The 18400-nt window shown below is 46.8% G+C and overlaps 1 protein-coding gene across 1 annotated transcript in view; it reads left to right on the plus strand.

Annotated features, from left to right (window-relative positions):
• Positions 1 to 236: 236 nt before the first annotated feature.
• Positions 237 to 18400, plus strand: part of LOC126209985 (elastin-like) — a 64524-nt gene continuing 46360 nt past the window's right edge. The window contains exons 1-2 of the mRNA XM_049939095.1: positions 237 to 524; positions 3255 to 4435. Of these exons, the coding sequence (XP_049795052.1) occupies positions 237 to 524; positions 3255 to 4435 (1469 nt within the window). The remainder of the gene's footprint in view (positions 525 to 3254; positions 4436 to 18400) is intronic.

The following is an 18400-nucleotide window of genomic DNA, read 5'->3' on the forward strand; positions in this document are numbered from 1 at the left end:
AAAATCTCATTTTACCTCTCAGGAGGTAATTGCCCCAGGGTAAGAACCACTGATATACTGAAACACCAAAAGTGAGAGTTATGTAATAAATATCGGAAGGACGGCTGCAGGTGTTCCATTTTGTTACATAAGTGAACGACCGAACTCTCTCAAAGCTTCAGTTTGGGTGGACGTGCAAAAACGTGACTACTGAAGCTCGAGCGGTCTCCATACGTGCAGAATCATCTTCCGCTGCGATGAAAGGCGAACGGCCCGTGTCGCAATGGAAAGCGGAAGCTGGGCCTGCGCAGCTGGGCGACTGGTCAGCCGGCGACAAGTCGGCGGAGGTTCCACTTCGCTGGCCTAAAGGTCACCCACCACGCCTCGTCCGCGCGGCAAGTGTCCGCGCGTCGCGACCGCTGCGGCCGAGCGAGCGAGAAAGCTCGCCGGCATCGTCTGGAGGGCCCGGCCCAGTGCGCGCTCCGGTCTGCTCCAGTGAAAGTAGTTCGCCGCCTCCTTTAGTGGCCGCTGCAGCTCGCCAGGAGGTAAGGGGGGAAAAAAATGCAGTCCACGCGTGTGTGCGACCTCTTCCCCCGCCAGCGTCCGCCGGTTTCCGATTCCCCACCCCGCGAGAGTCGCGCCGCGCCTCGCTGACGGGTCACCTCGCGGGTGGGGGTTGGTTTTGGCCGGCAAACTCCTCCCTTTCTCCGCGACCATCCGCTGCCCGCGCCCAGTCCAGTGGGTATGTGTGTGTGTATATAAACTGGCGGCGCTCCGGTGGAGGCATCAGTTGAGATCCTCTCGCAGCATCCACAGCATCTAAGCAGGATGAGGATAACTGCGCTGGTAAGTTCTAGTAGCACCACAGGGCTCAGTTCTTGGGCCCATTCCGCAGTTTCACAAACTACATTCAAATGGAGAAAATTAGAATACTTTTCTGGTCAATATCACATCTTTGGTCTGTATGGACTCTCAGTGTACTGCATCCTCATCTAGGAAAAATCTTCTTAACTTTGTAGTGTCTCACGGATAGGCAGCTTCAGAACACTGGATGAGTGCAACAGGTCTGGTAGTTTCTTGCACTACCACAGGGTTCAATTCAGGGACCAAATTTGACGGCTTCCACAGTTTTACAAACCAGTTTCAAAAGTATAAAATAAGAATGCACCTGTCAAATCTTCTCTAAATGGTCTACAGAATCAATAATAGTTCTCATCCGTCAGGCAGTTCTTTTATTTTCTTAATTTTTGTAGTGCATCATCTGGTACACTCGTGCAGCAAGAAGCCTGTTGAAGAATACTGGAGAAATAATGTGGTTAATTCCTTTAGTGTGACTGAGATCATTAGTGTGCAGAATCTGCAGTGTTCTGTCTTTTTCAAACGTAATTCGGATTTATAGCAGCATAAATAATATATAAAATCGGGGGAAGATTACTACACTGGAGTATTGCCTTAGCACTACTCGGTATTGACTTTCGATCATTCATTCTGTAGACTCCTTTGGACTGGACAGGACTGAAGCAGAACTGATTGATTTCTATAGTACCTCAGGGACCAGTTCAGGGACCAAATTTTCAAACATGCATCTTTGGAGATCTGTTTCAAAATCGATTACATCAAAAGAGAGTCCTTTAAATCATATCCTCTGATCATCTTTCTGAACTTTATTCTCTGTACACTCGCTACATCAGGATGCCGAATTTTCTTTTTTCACTCGGTAATCAGTTGGGAAGCTTGTCTGAAAAAGCAGCTAAGATTACACTGTGTCTTAAATTCGATTATTATAACTCCTCTTGTAAATTTCTCTATCGCTGCAGCACAGAAACTTGATGAAAATTAAAATGTGCGAATTATTTTGAGAAGGCAAGTTTGTTACATCTCTGTCGTCTTTCGCTACTAACTAGCCAGTCTTGTATGTTTTCGCAATACCCCACTTTTCTTCCTCAGTTTTCTATAGTTTCTTGAAGTTTCATGCTTTAGTCCCTTCTAAGCCCACTCTTTTCTTGCTCTATTAATATTTTGCAGCATCAGTCATTAGGTATTCTTTTAAAGTAGCTGAACCAACTAAACCACTTTGTTCCAATTTTTTTAATATCACCTCAAGTTCTCATTCTGCCTCTCATTTATTCTTTTACTGTTCAAATCCTTCTTCTTATTACAAATTCGCCCTTCCAGTATTCCATTTTCATTGCTGTTACTTTATTTTCTTCCATGACTGTAATCTGTCACGTTTCTTATATTTTTCAACTATTGTTCTACATATTCATTAGTCCACAGTATTCTTGTTACTTGCTTTATGACTTGCGACAAATATTTTTCAATGTAATTTGTAAAATCCACTATTTTTTTGTTATTTATTTATTCATTGCAGCCTCTTCCTTGATAACAACAGTGACCTGTTACAGAAAGAAATCCATTTCTATAAATTATGAAGACGATTAATTTTTAGAGAGCTGATTATCTACACTTATCTCATGAAGTTTCTCCATTTTATGTTTGTCGACCCAATGGGAAAAAGTGGTTGTTTTAGCCTACAGTCGCATTTTTAAATTTTTGTTTGCACTATTCCCTACCGATTTGGACACACAAAAGCGTCCTCAGTCGTTTTGCTGGCACACGGTCAGCGTTCTCGCATCCCAAAAAATTCCTAAGCCAAACTGAACAAAAAGGGAATTTTGAGCTCTGCAAGATAGAGGAATGTTTGCCCTTATGGCCCTTGTACATTCTAATTACATGTTTGTTTGGCCCAAAAATATTTCATTCATTTTCTGACGCATTTAGGCCGCTCATCAGACAGAGAAGGAAATGAAACAGGCTGATGTGAAGTATATTGCCAATATTGCCAATACAAGTCGTGACATGATATTTTATTTACGATTTGTACAGACCACAGCGCGCAATGTCTTGTAACAAACTATGGCTCTGAGCTCAAATGGCTCTGAGGACTATGGGACTTAACGTCTGAGGTCAGCAGTCCCTTAAAACTACTTAAACCTAACTAACCTAAGAACATCATACACATCCATGCCAAGGCAGGATTCGAACCTGCGACCGTAGCGGTCGCGCGGTTACAGACTGAAGGGCTTAGAACCGCTTGGCCACTGCGACCGGCGACTATGTCACATCCTTTTACGATCAGCAATTGTTGAAATGCCAATAAAAATTTTTCACGCAGACAAACATCTTATTAAAATTCGAATGTGCAACTATGACACCTGTACCTCAGTCTGCGTTCTTGCAGTGTATTTTTAAAGGAGTGTTTGTCTGTTCGACAGGTATGCCTCGCGGCTGTGCTTCTGGCATCGGCCACAGCTGAGGATGCTGCAGGAAAGGGGGCAGAGGCCACCAAGAAGGACAAGCGTGGCATTCTCTACGGAGGGTACGGCCTGGGGGGTGGTCTAGGAGGCGCTAGCCTCGGGAGCTACGGAGGAAGCCTCGGAGGCGGCTACGGAGGCGGCTACGGAGGCGGCTACGGAGGCGGCTACGGAGGCGGCTATGGAGGCGGCTACGGAGGCGGCTACGGCGGCGGCTATGGATATGGTGGAGGCTACGGATACGGTGGAGGCATCGGCCTGGGCTCCAGCGGAATTGGTCTGGGCAGTGGCTTAGGCGGTGGCCTCGGAGGAGGTCTCGGCGGTGGTCTCGGCGGTGGTCTCGGAGGTGGTTTCGGAGGAGGTGCCGGCATCGGCCTCGGCGGAGGCGTCGGGGCTGTAGCCATCGCTCCGACCAGGACCGTCGTCCAGACGGTGACCGTCCCGGAACCTCAGCCCGTCCCTGTCCCGGTGGAGCGCCCCGTCCCGGTTCCTCAGCCCATCCCCGTCCCCGTCAGTCGCCCCGTGCCTGTCCCGGCGCCTTACCCAGTCCGTGTGCCCCACCCTGTGCCTGTTCCAGTCCCAAGACCTGTTCCAGTTCCAGTGAGTCGCCCTGTCCCCGTGCCCGTTTCCCGTCCAGTCCCCGTTCCAGTCCCACAGCCGTACCCCGTGCGAGTACCCCACCCCGTCCCGGTGGCCGTCCCCCAGCCTTACCCCGTAACTGTGCCTGAACCCCGCCCCGTAGCTGTGCCCGTCCCGGTCTCCAGCGGAATCTCCTCCGTCGGCATCGGCAGTGGAATCGGTGCCGGTGGTATCGGCAGAGGTGCCGCATTCATCAGCTCCGGCATCGGTTCCGGCATCGGTTCCGGCATCGGTTCCGGCATCGGTTCCGGCATCGGTTCCGGCATCTCTGGAGGCATCATCTCGTCCGGATCACTCGGCGGTGGATACGGAGGCTCCTACGGATACGGTGGTGGATACGGTGGTGGATACGGAGGTGGATACGGAGGTGGTTACGGAGGTGGCTACGGCTCTGGAGCCATCATCTCCTCCGGCATCAGCAGTGGAAGCCTCTACTCTGGCAGCCTCTCGGGCAGCTACGGTGGTGGATACGGTGGTGGCTACAGAGGCCACTCGAAGATCTGGTAAAATCCTCACCACCCACCTCGTACCGTGCCATTGATCGACAGTTCTGCACCACCTCCATCTGCGCTATTGCCTCATACACGGAGTTGTCACATCGTCGCCGCATTTTCGTAGATGGCCACAACTAGTCCCACTCCAGAAGCGAAGACAGCACCCTCCGAACAGATCTGCAGCTGTGGTTCGGCGGAATGGGCTTCAGATCTCAGTTGACAGATGGAAGCAGCTTTCCCCCCCACACAGTATGGCCGCTTGTCTTACCAGCTTCATTTTCACTCTTGTGGCAACAAAATACTGGGTTCATTTTCCTTCTGTTCCTTTAACTGAACATCTCATGCATTTCTTCAAAGTCATACATCTGCACTTCATCTGCACTTCATAATGCCTGAACATTTCTCTTCATGGATATTTTGTACTGTACTGTTTTTGTACCTCTTCTGCGTGTGATATACTTTGTAATTAATTTTAATACCTGAAATACAGGATTTTTAAGAAAAGATACCTACTGAATTAATTTGCAATTCCATACCCTATCCCATGCAAAGTTTTATGATGTGCCTTTGACAATTTGTTGATCTAGGTTGGAGGACAATATAAAACGCTGTTCACCAAAACTCTTCTTCTAAAATACTATGTATTTTTAATTTTAATTTGTACTTTTAATTTTCGTGATATCTTGAGTGCAATATCACACAGTTAATAATTTTTCGTCGTCTTGTATAGTCGTATAGACATCTCTAGCGGATGTTATCAGAAGAAATTACAAAAAATACATATTTTAATTTTTATTATAATTTTGGGAGCTAAGTCTCTAGCAGCACAAATAATGAAATAATGCATTTAACGACTCTTCCCTAAAATGCGCCTAGAGGGATATTAGCATTCCACTGTTCATTTAGTAGTCAGACGTCACAAAGTAGAAAAATAGGGACACAAAAATTAGAAAAAAATTATTGCTCGTATCCACAAACAATGATTTAAAACTTTCTTCCATTGGCGTCACATAGCTGGGAAATAGGATTACACAAAAACGTCATGAAGTTGAAAAATAGGGATACAAAAAATAGAAAAAATATAATTCTCGTATTCAGAAACAATGCTAAAAAATTCTTCCATTATTCTCCACTTACTTCTTAAAGAAATACATTTCTTATGTTTGAATATAGTGAATGCCTGTTTTACGTACCTTTACTACGATGAGTAATTTTTCATCAAAACGAATTAATCGTTCTTCTATTTGCTAATTTTTGAAAAACATGACGACGATACTCCTTCAATAATTTACAGATCTTTATTGTCAAATATCTTACGAACAACCTTCAGACAGACCATGGAGGTAAATTTCACAATAGGCATTTCAAAGAGATAATGAAACGATGTGGCATAAACCACACTCGTTATCCCCAACAGTTGAGCCGAAAGATAAAAAAGCGAACGTAGAAGTGATTTAATCTTCAAGGGACATAAAACTGGCAAGACCACAAATCATTCACTACTATAATCACACTATTCACCTTACGCTTAATCTCCGAGATAATGCACTTCTAACTACAGTATACAACCATATCGAGATGGTGGATCCACGAGAGAAGCAGTTCAGCCTAGGTGATTTGGTACGTACACTACTGGCCATTAAAATTGCTACACCATAAAGATGACGTGCTACAGACGCGAAATTTAACCGACAGGAAGACGATGCTGTGATATACAAATGATTAACTTTTCAGAGCATTCACACAAGGTTGGCGCCGGTTGCGACACCTACAACGTGCTGACATGCGGAAAGTTTCCAACCGATATCTCGTACACAAACAGCAGTTGACCGGCGTTGCCTGGTGAAACGTTGTTGTGCCGCCTCGTGTAAGGAGGAGAAATGCGTTCCACCACGTTTCCGACTTTGATAAAGATCGGATTGTAGCCTATCGCGATTGCGGTTTATCGTATCGCGACATTGCTGCTCGCGTTGGTCGAGACACAATGACTGTTGGCAGAATATGGATTCGATGGGTTCAGGAGGGTAATACGGAACGCCGTGCTGGATCCCAACGGCCTCGTATCACTACCAGTCGAGACGACAGGCATCTTATCCGCATGGCTGTAACAGATCGTGCAGCCACGTCTCGATCCCTGGGTCAACATATGGGGACGTTTGCAAGACAACAACCATCTGCACGAACAGTTCGACGACGTTTGCAGCAGCATGGACTATCATCTCGGAGACCATTGCTGCGGTTACCCCTGTCACTGCATCAGAGACAGGAGCGCATGCGATGGTGTAGTTAACGACGAACCTGAGTGCGCGAATGGCAAAACGTCAATTTTTCGGATGAATCCAGGTTCTGCTTACAGCATCATGATGGTCGCATCCGCGTTTGGCGGCATCGCGGTGAACGCACATTGGAAGCGTTTATTCGTCATCACCATACTGGCGTATCACCCGGCGTGATGGTATGGGGTGCCATTGGTTATCGTCTCTGTCATCTCTTGTTCTCATTGACGGCACTTTGAACAGTGGACGTTACATTTCAGATGTGTTACGACCCGTGGCTCTACCCTTCATTCGAACCCTGCGAAACCCTACATATCAGCAGAATAATGCACGACCGCATGTTACAGGTCCTGTAGGGCCTTTCTGGATACAGAAAATGTTGGACTGCTGCCCTGGCCTGCACATTCTCCAGATCGATCACCAATTGAAAACGTCTGGTCAATGGCGGCCGAGCAACTGGCTCGTCACAATACGCCAGTCACTACTTTCGATGAACTGTGGTATCGTGTTGAAGCTGCATGGGCACTGTACCTGTATGCGCCATTCAAGCTCTGTTTGACTGAATGCCCAGGAGTATCAAGGCCGTTATTACGGCCAGAGGTGGTTGTTCTGGGTACTGATTTCTCAGGATCTATGCACCCAAATTGCGTGAAAATGTAATCACATGTCAGTTCTAGTACAATATATTTGTCCAATGAATACCTGTTTATCATCTGCATTTTCTCTTGGTGTAGCAATTTCAGTGGCCAGTTGTGTATTTCGAAATACAAAACCGCTCTTGAGATGTTGTATCCAACAAACTGGTCAACAGAGATATTTACAATTTCCATGGTGCTGCACACAAACCTGAGAACACACATCTTGAAAGACAGGGATGGTGAAGAAAATGTAGGGAATTTTTACACAGAGGAATTACAGAAGAACTCGGCACCGAAAGTTCAAAAATGGTTCCACGCACTAAGGGACTTAACATCTGAGGTCATCAGTCATCTAGACTTAGAACTACTTAAATCTAACTAACCTGACATGACACACATCCTTGACCGAGGCAGGATTCGAACCTGCGAGCGTAGCAACAGCAAGTTTCCGGACTGAGTCGCCAAGAACCGCTCGGCCACAGCGGCCGGCAGCACCGAAAGTCCTAGTCGTAGAGAGGGTCGTAACATCTCGAGGGAATAAGGCATTAGCGAAATGGCTCAATCTAAGCACAACAACTAGGTGGACCGTCGCAATTTCCAGCACGACTGGACCGCAAAACGTAACGTGCTATGGAACGCATGAACGGAGGTTGAGCCGGTATTCTCGAGAATCTACCGTTCGTGACTACACTTGAATCTGTTAGTAAAATAGTACAGACGGGAAATCATTAGGGGAGCGAACTGAACAGGAAAAGAAGTCAGTCAGAAGGAATTTACAATGAAATTAACACCCTTAGCTGCTTACAGACGTTGACATACGTCAACGGGGACAGATGAAAATTTGTGCCCCGACCGGGACTCGAACCCGGGATCTCCTGCTTAAATGGCAGACGCTCTATTCATTTTTTTTTTATCTCATTTCGTTCGCTTTTGTTCGTTGCATGTGCTCGGGGCGGACGTCGTAAGACATCCGTTTAAGTTCGTTGATTGATCCATTAACTCAGTTTTCTTATTACAGAGGGGAGCTAACCCCGTGACCGAACACGCTGAGCTCCCGTGCTGGCCATCTGAGCCACCGAGGACACAGAGGATAGCGCGACTGCAGGGATTTACCTCTGGCACGCCTCCCGTGAAACCCACATTCTCAACGTATTGTCCCGCACTACATTCGAAGTGCCCCCACCCATTATACTCATTACTCGCGGCGCGTTGCCGATCCCATTAGAGTTCGGGCTCTGTTTGTGCATTCGCACAGAAGAAGAAGATGGTCAAGTGACCGGTGAGCCTTAACTATATATATATACTAAGATGGTATCTGTTCTTTCGGACATGTAAGAAAGAACAGATACCATCTTAGTATATATGCAGTCAGAAGGAAACCAAGGTTAGGGGAGAAATGTGCCATGGACAGCGAGGTTAGCAGGATCGGCTGCGTTCTTCGCAAAGGAAGAATCCCTGCACGGAAAAGTAAAACCTGTTTGTAAAATCACTCTGTTCGTCAAAACCGACCTTTGCAAAACTAATTTTGAATTCGAAGATGATCTGTGTCTACGACAGCTATTATTTATAAAAATATCGGGAATCAGATATACCGATATTTAAAATATCATAATCGATTCTCGATGTATGGAGAAAAAATATCGATGTATGGTTATATAGACGGAGAAAATATCAACGTACGTGCCCATAAAAATATCAGCTTGACATTGCGAATATACTGCCGGTTTCAGAACTGTATGTTAAACTATTGATTTATTATTACATATTCTGTATATCAACGAACTAGCCGCCTACCTATCCCCATTAGAGCAAGAATTGTAAGGAAAACGATTTAAAAAAAAATGGTTCAAACGGCTCTGAGCACTTTGGGACGTAACATCTGAGGTCATCAGTCCCTAGAACCTAACTAACCTAAGTACATCACACACATCCATGCCCGAAGCAGGATTCGAAATTGCGACCGTAGCGGTCGCGCGGCTCCAGACTGAAACGCCTGGAACCGCTTGGCCACACCGGCTGGCGAAAACGATTCACGTTGACGTTTGGCGATAACCACTTTGCTAACGATGGTAACTGCATGCAAGTGGCACAATAAAAGGTGTCCGATGGGTCCTTCGTCCGGTTCTGTGACATATCGGATTTGTCCGGAATACTTTACGTCGACTTCCCTGTTTTTTTTTTTAATTATTATTATTTCTGCCAACGCCAGCGATCTAGCAGTTGTGGTGTCAAATTTTTGTTGTGAAGTTAAACGTTACAGTTGCTGTTGGTAGCGCGAGTGTCCATTACGTCAGGATTTCCCCTCACACATCTCCGCCCATCACAAAGACCGATACTACAACTGCTTTTGAAGAATGCCGATGTGAAGAAAAGGGACACTAGTTTCGTTAAAAATTTCTTCAGATCGGAAGTCTTGTTATACCATTCACCTCTCCCTCCCCCCACTGCCTTCCAATGCACTCGGACTTTTTCTTTTATGCCACGTATACTATCTTCACACAGTAAAAGAGAAAGATTGGACGTGACGAAAGCTCCAAAATTAGTAAGACTCCTTCGCACAGTGAAAGTAAAATTATGTTCTACCGCAATTTCGAAAGAACAGCTTCAAATATGCACCGAAAATTGAGAAAAAATAAATAAATTAAAAATATCGGCACTCGGTACAGCCATTTTGATATCGATACATCGACGGAAGAATGTCATATATATATATATATATATATATATATATATATATATATATATATATATATATATATATATATATATATACAGGGTGATGAAAAAGTCAGTGTAATTTTGAAAACTGAATAAATCACGTAATAATGTAGATAGAGAGGTACAAATTGACACACATGCTTGGAATGACATGGGGTTTTATTAGAACAAAAAAAAAAAAAAAATACAAAAGTTCAAACAATATCTCACGGATGGCGCTTCATCTGATCAGAATATCAATAATTAGCATAACAAAGTAAGACAAAGCGAAGATGATGTTCTTTACAGGAAATGCTCAATATGTCCACCATCATTCCTCAACAATAGCTGTAGTCGAGGTATAACGTGAACAGCACTGAAAAGCATGTCCGGAGTTATGGTGAGGCATGGTGTCGGATGTTGTCTTTCAGCATTCCTAGAGATGTCGGTCGATCACGATACACTTGCCACTTCAGGTAACCCCAAAGCCAATAATCGCACGGACTGAGGTCTGGGGACCTGGGAGGCCAAGCATGACGAAAGTGGCGGTTGAGCACACGATCATCACCAAACGACGCGCGCAAGAGATCTTTCACGCGTCTAGCAATATGGGGTTGAGCGCCATCCTGCATAAACATCGTACGTTCCAGCAGGTGTTTATCAGCCAGTCTGGGGATGATGTGATTCTGTAACATACCAGCGTACCTCTCACCCATCACGGTAGCAGTTTTGCTGTCCAGCCGGTCGAAGTGGCCGTGCGGTTGCCGGCATGGTAGCTCAGCGTGTTCGGTCAGAGAGCCGGTTGGCCTCTGTAACAGAAAACTGAGTGGAAGGATCAACCACCGAACTGGAACAGGATGTCTTGCGACGTCCGCAACGACCAAACACAACGATCAATAAAAAAAAAAAAAAAAAAAAAAAAAAAAAAAAAAAAAAAAAAGGCGCTGCAGTCTGGAACCGCAAGACCGCTACGGTCGCAGGTTCGAATCCTGCCTCGGGCATGGATGTTTGTGATGTCATTAGGTTAGTTAGGTTTAACTAGTTCTAAGTTCTAGGGGACTAATGACCTCAGCAGTTGAGTCCCATAGTGCTCAGAGCCATTTTTTTTTTTTTTGCTGTCCAGCGTCATCTGTCGGACATTTTGTGAACTTGGTTTTTTTTTGTTCTAATAAAACCCCATGTCATTCCAAGCATGTGTGTCAATTTGTACCTCTCTATCTACATTATTCAGTGGTTTATTAAGTTTTAAAATTTATACTGACTTTTTGATCACCCGGTATATCGGGTTTTGTTGGAAAAAATATCGATATATTATCATCTGCCTACTGTGCACCACATCGAAAACGGTTTTCAAAATAAAATGGTAAAAGAATGACTCGGTGTTTGTCCGTTAAAAAAAATTACTTAATCGGTACTGAAAGCTGTGCCGCTGCACATTGCAAAGTTGCAAGATTTACACACGAGGTATTGCCTACGAAACTGTTCTCGACGCGTCGTACAAACACGAAACTTTCACTCTTTGCCTCTGAGCCTTTTGGTGCCGTACCTGCCAATTTCCGATGCGCCAGTTTAGCCACGCTCTGTTTACAGCGCCCCACAACACACCTCAACTAATGGCGTGTAATCTGTACGGTTTGAAAAGACGATCTCGTTGCACAAGTGCTCAGGTGGTAGCTTGCATAATTTGCTGACAATCCAAACAGCTGAAATGCGTATGTAAGAGATATTTGCAGAGAGTACTATGGCGAAATCGAGTACTCTCTGTCGACAAATCATACTGTGGCAGTCAATTAGTTGTCTGTTCACCCATAGACATACTATGAAAGAGCTCATATCGTTTTCAGTGAATGCACGGCGCGATGAAACGAAGCTCAATTATATAGAGGCAATGTCAATTGATGCAATAATGATATTCGCAACACTTTTCTGCCTGTCCTCAATTCCCAGATACACTACGTTAGCTTCCCACTCCGCACTAGGTAGTACACACGGTCATAAGTGACATGTCAGAAATAGCCGTACGACTTCCTACTGTAGGCTCTCGAAAGATGTTTGCCTGAAAAATGCAGCTTCTCCGTTACAGCAGATTTCTGATACAGGTTGACAGTAGGAAGAGAAGAGGAACTAATGACGTGACGACGCGGATGCGGAAACGGTGGGTGTCTTTCAAATGTCAACCTCACCTGTCGGAGATGTACCCCGCCAAGCTAACGAAGTTTTGAGGGGAGAATGAGCGGTGTAACTCTAACAAGGGAACCTCCCCATCGCACCCCCCTCAGATTTAGTCATAAGTTGTCACAGTGGATAGGCCTTGAAAAACTGAACACGGATCAATCGAGAAAATAGGAAGAAGTTGTGTAGAACTATGAAAAAAATAAGCAAAATATACAGACTGAGTAGTCCATGCGAAGATATGCAACATCAAAGACAGCGTTAGTCAAGTATCGCCGTGGTCCCGCGGTTAGCGTGAGCAACTACGGAGCGAGAGCTCCTTGGTTCAATTCTTCCCTCGAGTGAAAATTTTAATTTCTTTATTTTCGCGAATTTATGATCTGTCCGTTCGTTCATTGACGTCTCTGTTCACTGTAATAAGTTTAGTGTCTGTGTTTTGCGACCGCACCGCAAAACCGTGCGATTAGTAGACGAAAGGACGTGCCTCTCCAATGGGAACCGAAAACATTTGATCGCAAGGTCATAGATCAACCGATTCCTCCACAGAAAAACATGTCTGATATATTCTATACGACACTGGTGACGGCATGTGCGTCACATGACAGGAATTTGTTGTCGACCCACCTAACTTGTACACTTGGCGAATGGGTAAAAAGATTCTTCTACCTTTCCCGATTTAGGTTTTCTTGTGGATGTGATAATGACTCCAAAAAAACTGATGAAAACATAATAGTTTGTCACATAAACTGAAAATAAAAAATTAAAGTTTTCACTCAAGGGAAGACTTGAACCAAGGACCTCTCGTTTCGCAGCTGCTCACGCTAACCAGGGGACCACGACGCTGCGGTGCGGGTATTATCCTTGATGTTGCATATCTTCCGCATGGACTACTCAGTTTATATATTTTGCTCATTTTTTCATAGTTCCACACAACTTCTTCCTGTTTTCTCTATTAATGCATGTTCAGTTTCTCAAGGCCTATGCACTGTGCCAACTTATAACTAAATCTGAGGGGGGGTGCGATGGGGAGGTTCCCTTGTAAGATAGAGGGAAGAGGAATTTTTTTTTTTACTTTATTGTTATTTTAAAGCCTGTACAACAGGCAGGCTGTCAGCAGCACACTATGCTGCTCTTCAGCCATAGAATATACAAGCAGTAGAAACAGGAGAAAACATAAAAGTTACAAAAGGTGGGCAATAAAACAGGAGACACAGAGAGACACACACGGAGCCGTTCACACTCGTCGAGAATCCACACTGCTAACAGATGAGACGACGCACAAACACTGAAGATGACGATGGCACTGGTGAACGAGGGAGTGCGACGGTGAACACGGAACACTAAACATGACGGCACACACGAAACACTGATGGCGGTGATCTCCGGCGCGCGAATGTCCACTTAGCGTGTGCGAGTCCGGGGACCTGCCAAGAGGGGAACAGGGGTGAAGTGGGGGAGAGGGGAGAAAAAGGATGCCAATGGCGGAGGAGACGGGGGCAGGAGGAGAGGGACAGGGGAGGGGAGGCCCGGGGGAGGAGGGGAGAGAAAAGAAGGAGGGAGGGAAAAAGGGAGAGAAGGGAGGGAGGGTGCCCAGAGGAGCAGGCACACGAGGAGGGCGGGAGAATCAAAGTTGGTAGGAGGGGTAGATGGAGGGTAGGAGGGCATCATCAGGGAGGGGGAGCTGGCGGAAGCCACCTTGGGAGAGGGTAAGGAGGGTGGACAGATGGAGACCGGGCGGGACGTGGGAATACAGGCGCGGCAGCAGGCGGGGGTGGGAGAGGATCGGGGAGACGAGCGGGTGAGGAGGGTCGAGTTTACGGGAGGTGTACAGGATACGTATCCTTTCAAGGAAAAGGAGGAGGTGGGGGAAGGGGATGAGATCATACAGGATCCGCGTGGGGGAGGGGAGACGGATGCGATAGGCGAGGCGGAGAGCATGGCGTTCAAGGATTTGGAGGGATTTATAAAAGGGAGGGGGGGCGGAGATCCAAGCCGGATGGGCATAACAAAGGATAGGGCGGATGAGGGATTTATAGGTGTGGAGGATGGTGGAGGGGACCAGACCCCACGTACGGCCGGAGAGGAGCTTGAGGAGACTGAGTCGGGATCGTGCCTTGGCTTGGATTGTCCGGAGGTGGGGAGTCCAGGAGAGGCGACGGTCGAGGGTGACGCCAAGATACTTAAGGGTGGGAGTGAGGGCGATAGGACGGCCATAGATGGTGATGTAGAAATCAAGGAGGCGGAAGGAAGGGGTGGTGTTGCCTACAATGATCGCCTGGGTTTTGGAGGGATTGACCTAGAGCAACCACTGGTTGCACCAAGCGGTGAACCGGTCAAGATGGGATTGGAGAAGGTGTTGGGAGCGCTGCAGGGTGGGGGCAAGGGCAAGGAAGGCGGTGTCATCGGCAAACTGGAGAAGGTGGACGGGGGCTGGCGGCGGCGGCATGTCCGCCGTGTACAAGAGGTACAGAAGGGGGGAGAGGACGGAGCCTTGGGGCACACCGGCAGAGGGGAAAAAGGTGTAGGAATCTGCGTTATGGATGGTGACATAGGAAGGACGGCGGGAGAGAAAGGAGCCGATCAGACGGACGTAGTTAATGGAGGGAAGAGGAAATGCTGCACCAGTACTCATTTAAGAAGAGTTAGAGCTCTGAACGGTAAGAAACCGGCGAGCCCAACGTCAGTCTTACCCACCAGGCTTACCTGCTCTGGGTTGGTAATCCATTCAGAGACATTTCAAAATCAATTACCTGTTGAATAATCTTTCATCTACTTTGCATGTATTTGATTCTACAGATACGAGGTGGAATCCAAAATTTTCGGGACTAGTGCTGCCATCTGGAAGTAGGAGTAGTAGATCTTTGCACCGCTAGGTGGCGAGAGCTGCATATCTGAAGAGTAAGTGTGCGGGAGTGGTATTCAGCTGGGGGGGGGGGGGGTCATGCTGCGTGTACACGGTGATGTCCGTAACACTCTGAGCTTGGTGTGTGGCGGTTTTACGATGGATCTGCGAACAGAAGTGTGCGCGGACCTTCGTCAGAACGGGTCTAATGATCGAACCTTCTTGTCACGAGTTATCACTGGCGACGAGTGCTGGATTTACGGTTATGACCCAGAAACAAAGCAACAATCGTCTCAGTGGAAGAGCCCGGGCTCTCCAAGACCCAAAAATCCGAGACAGGTGAAGAGCAAAGTGAAGATCATGATCATCGTTTTGTTTGATAGCAAGGAATGATGCTGTATTATACTGAGAAGTTGCAGCATTAGAAAATTGTAGCGAAATGCAGGAAGATCTGCAGCGGATAGGCACTTGGTGCAGGGAGCGGCAACTGACCCTTTACATAGACAAATGTAATGTAATGCGAATACATAGAAAGAAAGATCCTTTATTGTATGATTGTATGATAGCGGAACAAACACTGGTAGCAGTTACTTCTGTAAAATATCTGGGAGTATGCGTGCGGAACGATTTGAAGTGGAATGATCATATAAAATTAATTGTTGGTAAGGCGGGTACCAGGTTGAGATTCATTGGCAGAGTCCTTAGAAAATTTAGTCCATCAACAAAGGAGGTGGCTTACAAAACACTCGTTCGACCTATGCTTGAGTATTGCTCATCGGTGTGGGATCCGTACCAGATCGGGTTGACGGAGGAGATAGAGAAGATCCAAAGAAGAGCGGCGCGTTTCGTCACAGGGTTATTTGGTAACCGTGATATCGTTACGGAGATGTTTAGCAAACTCAAGTGGCAGACTCTGCAAGAGAGGCGCTCTGCATCGCGGTGTAGCTTGCTCGCCAGGTTTCGAGAGGGTGCGTTTCTGGATGAGGTATCGAATATATTGCTTCCCCCTACTTATACCTCCCGAGGAGATCACGAATGTAAAATTAGAGAGATTCGAGCGCGCACGGAGGCTTTCAGACAGTCGTTCTTCCCGCGAACCATACGCGACTGGAACAGAAAAGGGAGGTAATGACAGTGGCACGTAAAGTGCCCTCCGTCACACACCGTTAGGTGGCTTGCGGAGTATAAATGTAGATGTACATGTAGAATTGTGCACAAAGTATTTATCCCACCCAACCAGACTGTGAATTCCGCGTAGTACGTTTTGCGACGGCTCCGTGAAAACTTGCGGCGACGACGGGAACTGGCTGTTGCATCACGACAACGCACCCTGTTACACGTCCTTGCTCACCAGGACATTTTTGGCACAAAAACAACATGACGGTTCCACCCCACCCACCGTACTCGCCAGATTTCGGACCTTCCGACTTCGCTCTATTCCCAAAACTGAAAGTGTAGTTGAAAGGCCGTCGGTTCGACACTCTATAGAGGATTCAACATGCATCGCTGGCGGTGGTAAACACCCTCAAGGAACAGGACTTCCAGAAAACCTTTGACCAGTGGCGGAAGCGCTGGGATCGGTGTGTACGTGCGGATGGAAACTACTTCGAGGGTGATGGTGACCATTAGTCCAAAGGTAAGGTTTTCAACAGATGGCAGCACCAGTCCCGAAAATTTTGGATAGCACCTCGTATGGTCTTACATTTGGTTTTTGGAGTAGATTTTATGATATTCGGGTTTTTGACTGTCACTCTAAATGTGGTGTCACCGCTAGACACCACACTTGCTAGGTGGTAACTTAAATCGGCCGCGGTCCTGTAGTACATGTCGGACCCGCGTGTCGCCACTGTGTATTCGCAAACGTAGCGCCACCACAGGGCAGGTCACAAGACACGGACTTGACCTCGCCCCAGTTGTACGGACGAGATAGCTTGCGACTAGACCTATCAAGTCATTCTCTCATTTGCCGAGAGACAGATTAAATAGCCTTCAGCTAGTCCATCGCTACTACCTAGCAAGGCGCCATGTGTATCATTGCTAATTGCTTACTACTATGCAAGAGATGTATTTCAACAAGAACAAGACTACATTAAAGTTAAGTATATTAAAATCTCTCTTCTTTTCTTTATAGTTTTTCATCCAGTCTCCTGTTTCAGAATTTACGCCCGTCTGCGTTAGTTTCGCGTGCACCTAGCCACTCATTGTGTCGAGACCTTAGGGAATCGACACAACAATATTTTGGCGACGAGGTGTGGTGCCGCGCCCACGTTGCAGTCTTTGTGTTCTATTTGCTCTAATTTGCTTGTGTCATGGCTTCGCCGCATTCTCCAGATGTACTGTCCGAATTTTTTCGCTTGCAGAATCAGCAGACGCAGGCGTTATTGGAAGCCCTTGGACAGCTCGTCCAGGGTCAACGTGCGCTGCAAACCGATGCGGCGGCAGCCGCTTCTTCGCTACCGCAGCCACACAACGCTGTCGCACCGCCATTTAGGCCCTTCGAGGCCACAACAGAAAGCTGGACTGAGTGGGCCGATCAGTTCAACTTCCACCTCACTGCTTATGGAATTCAAGGTAAAGAGCGGCAGCCGTTTTTGCTTTCTTGTGTCGGTGTGTCTACCTACCGTGTGATAGTGAAATTGTTTCCCCGACGCGACGTAGCAACTCTGTCCTACGAAGAAATTTTGTCGGCTTTAGATGCCTATTTCAAAGAAACAGTAAATGTAGTTGCCAAACGGTATACGTTTTTTCGTACAAAACGTACGGCCGGTCAGACTAACAGGGAGTGGGTAGCAACTTTGCAAGGCCTTACTAGAGACTGCGCGTTTGCCTGTGAATGTGGCCTCCCTTATTCAGATACTATGGTGCGTGATGCAATTGCACAGAACGTTTCTGATGTTCGCATAAGGGAACAGATTTTGAAGCTAGTTAATCCCTCCCTGCAACAAGTGATAGACATATTGGACAGGCAAGACACACTTGACTTTGCTCAGGCATCATTTGAAACTTCGCCAGCAGTGTGTCACGTTAATCGGCCCGCCCGGCCCGCTGCACGGGACGCTAAGCGGCCCTCGCGCCCGACTTCGCTGCGGCCGCCTAGCTTGCAACCACGTGCGCCGCGTAAGCAAGCAAATGCAGTGAAATCTTGCCCGCGGTGTGCAACTAGACATTCGCGTGAAACTTGCCCGTCACGCCAAGCTATTTGCTTTTACTGTCAAAAGAAAGGACATGTACAAAGTGTTTGCCAGAAAAAGTTAAGATCAGACAATCACACAAATTCCAGGCCCTTTGCTTCGCGCCGGAATCGAACCCAGGACAATCAGGCTCGTGGACCTTCGCCCATGGACATTAA

The sequence above is a fragment of the Schistocerca nitens genome, chromosome 10 (genome assembly GCF_023898315.1).
Source record: "Schistocerca nitens isolate TAMUIC-IGC-003100 chromosome 10, iqSchNite1.1, whole genome shotgun sequence".
Taxonomy (NCBI): Eukaryota; Metazoa; Arthropoda; class Insecta; order Orthoptera; family Acrididae; genus Schistocerca; species Schistocerca nitens.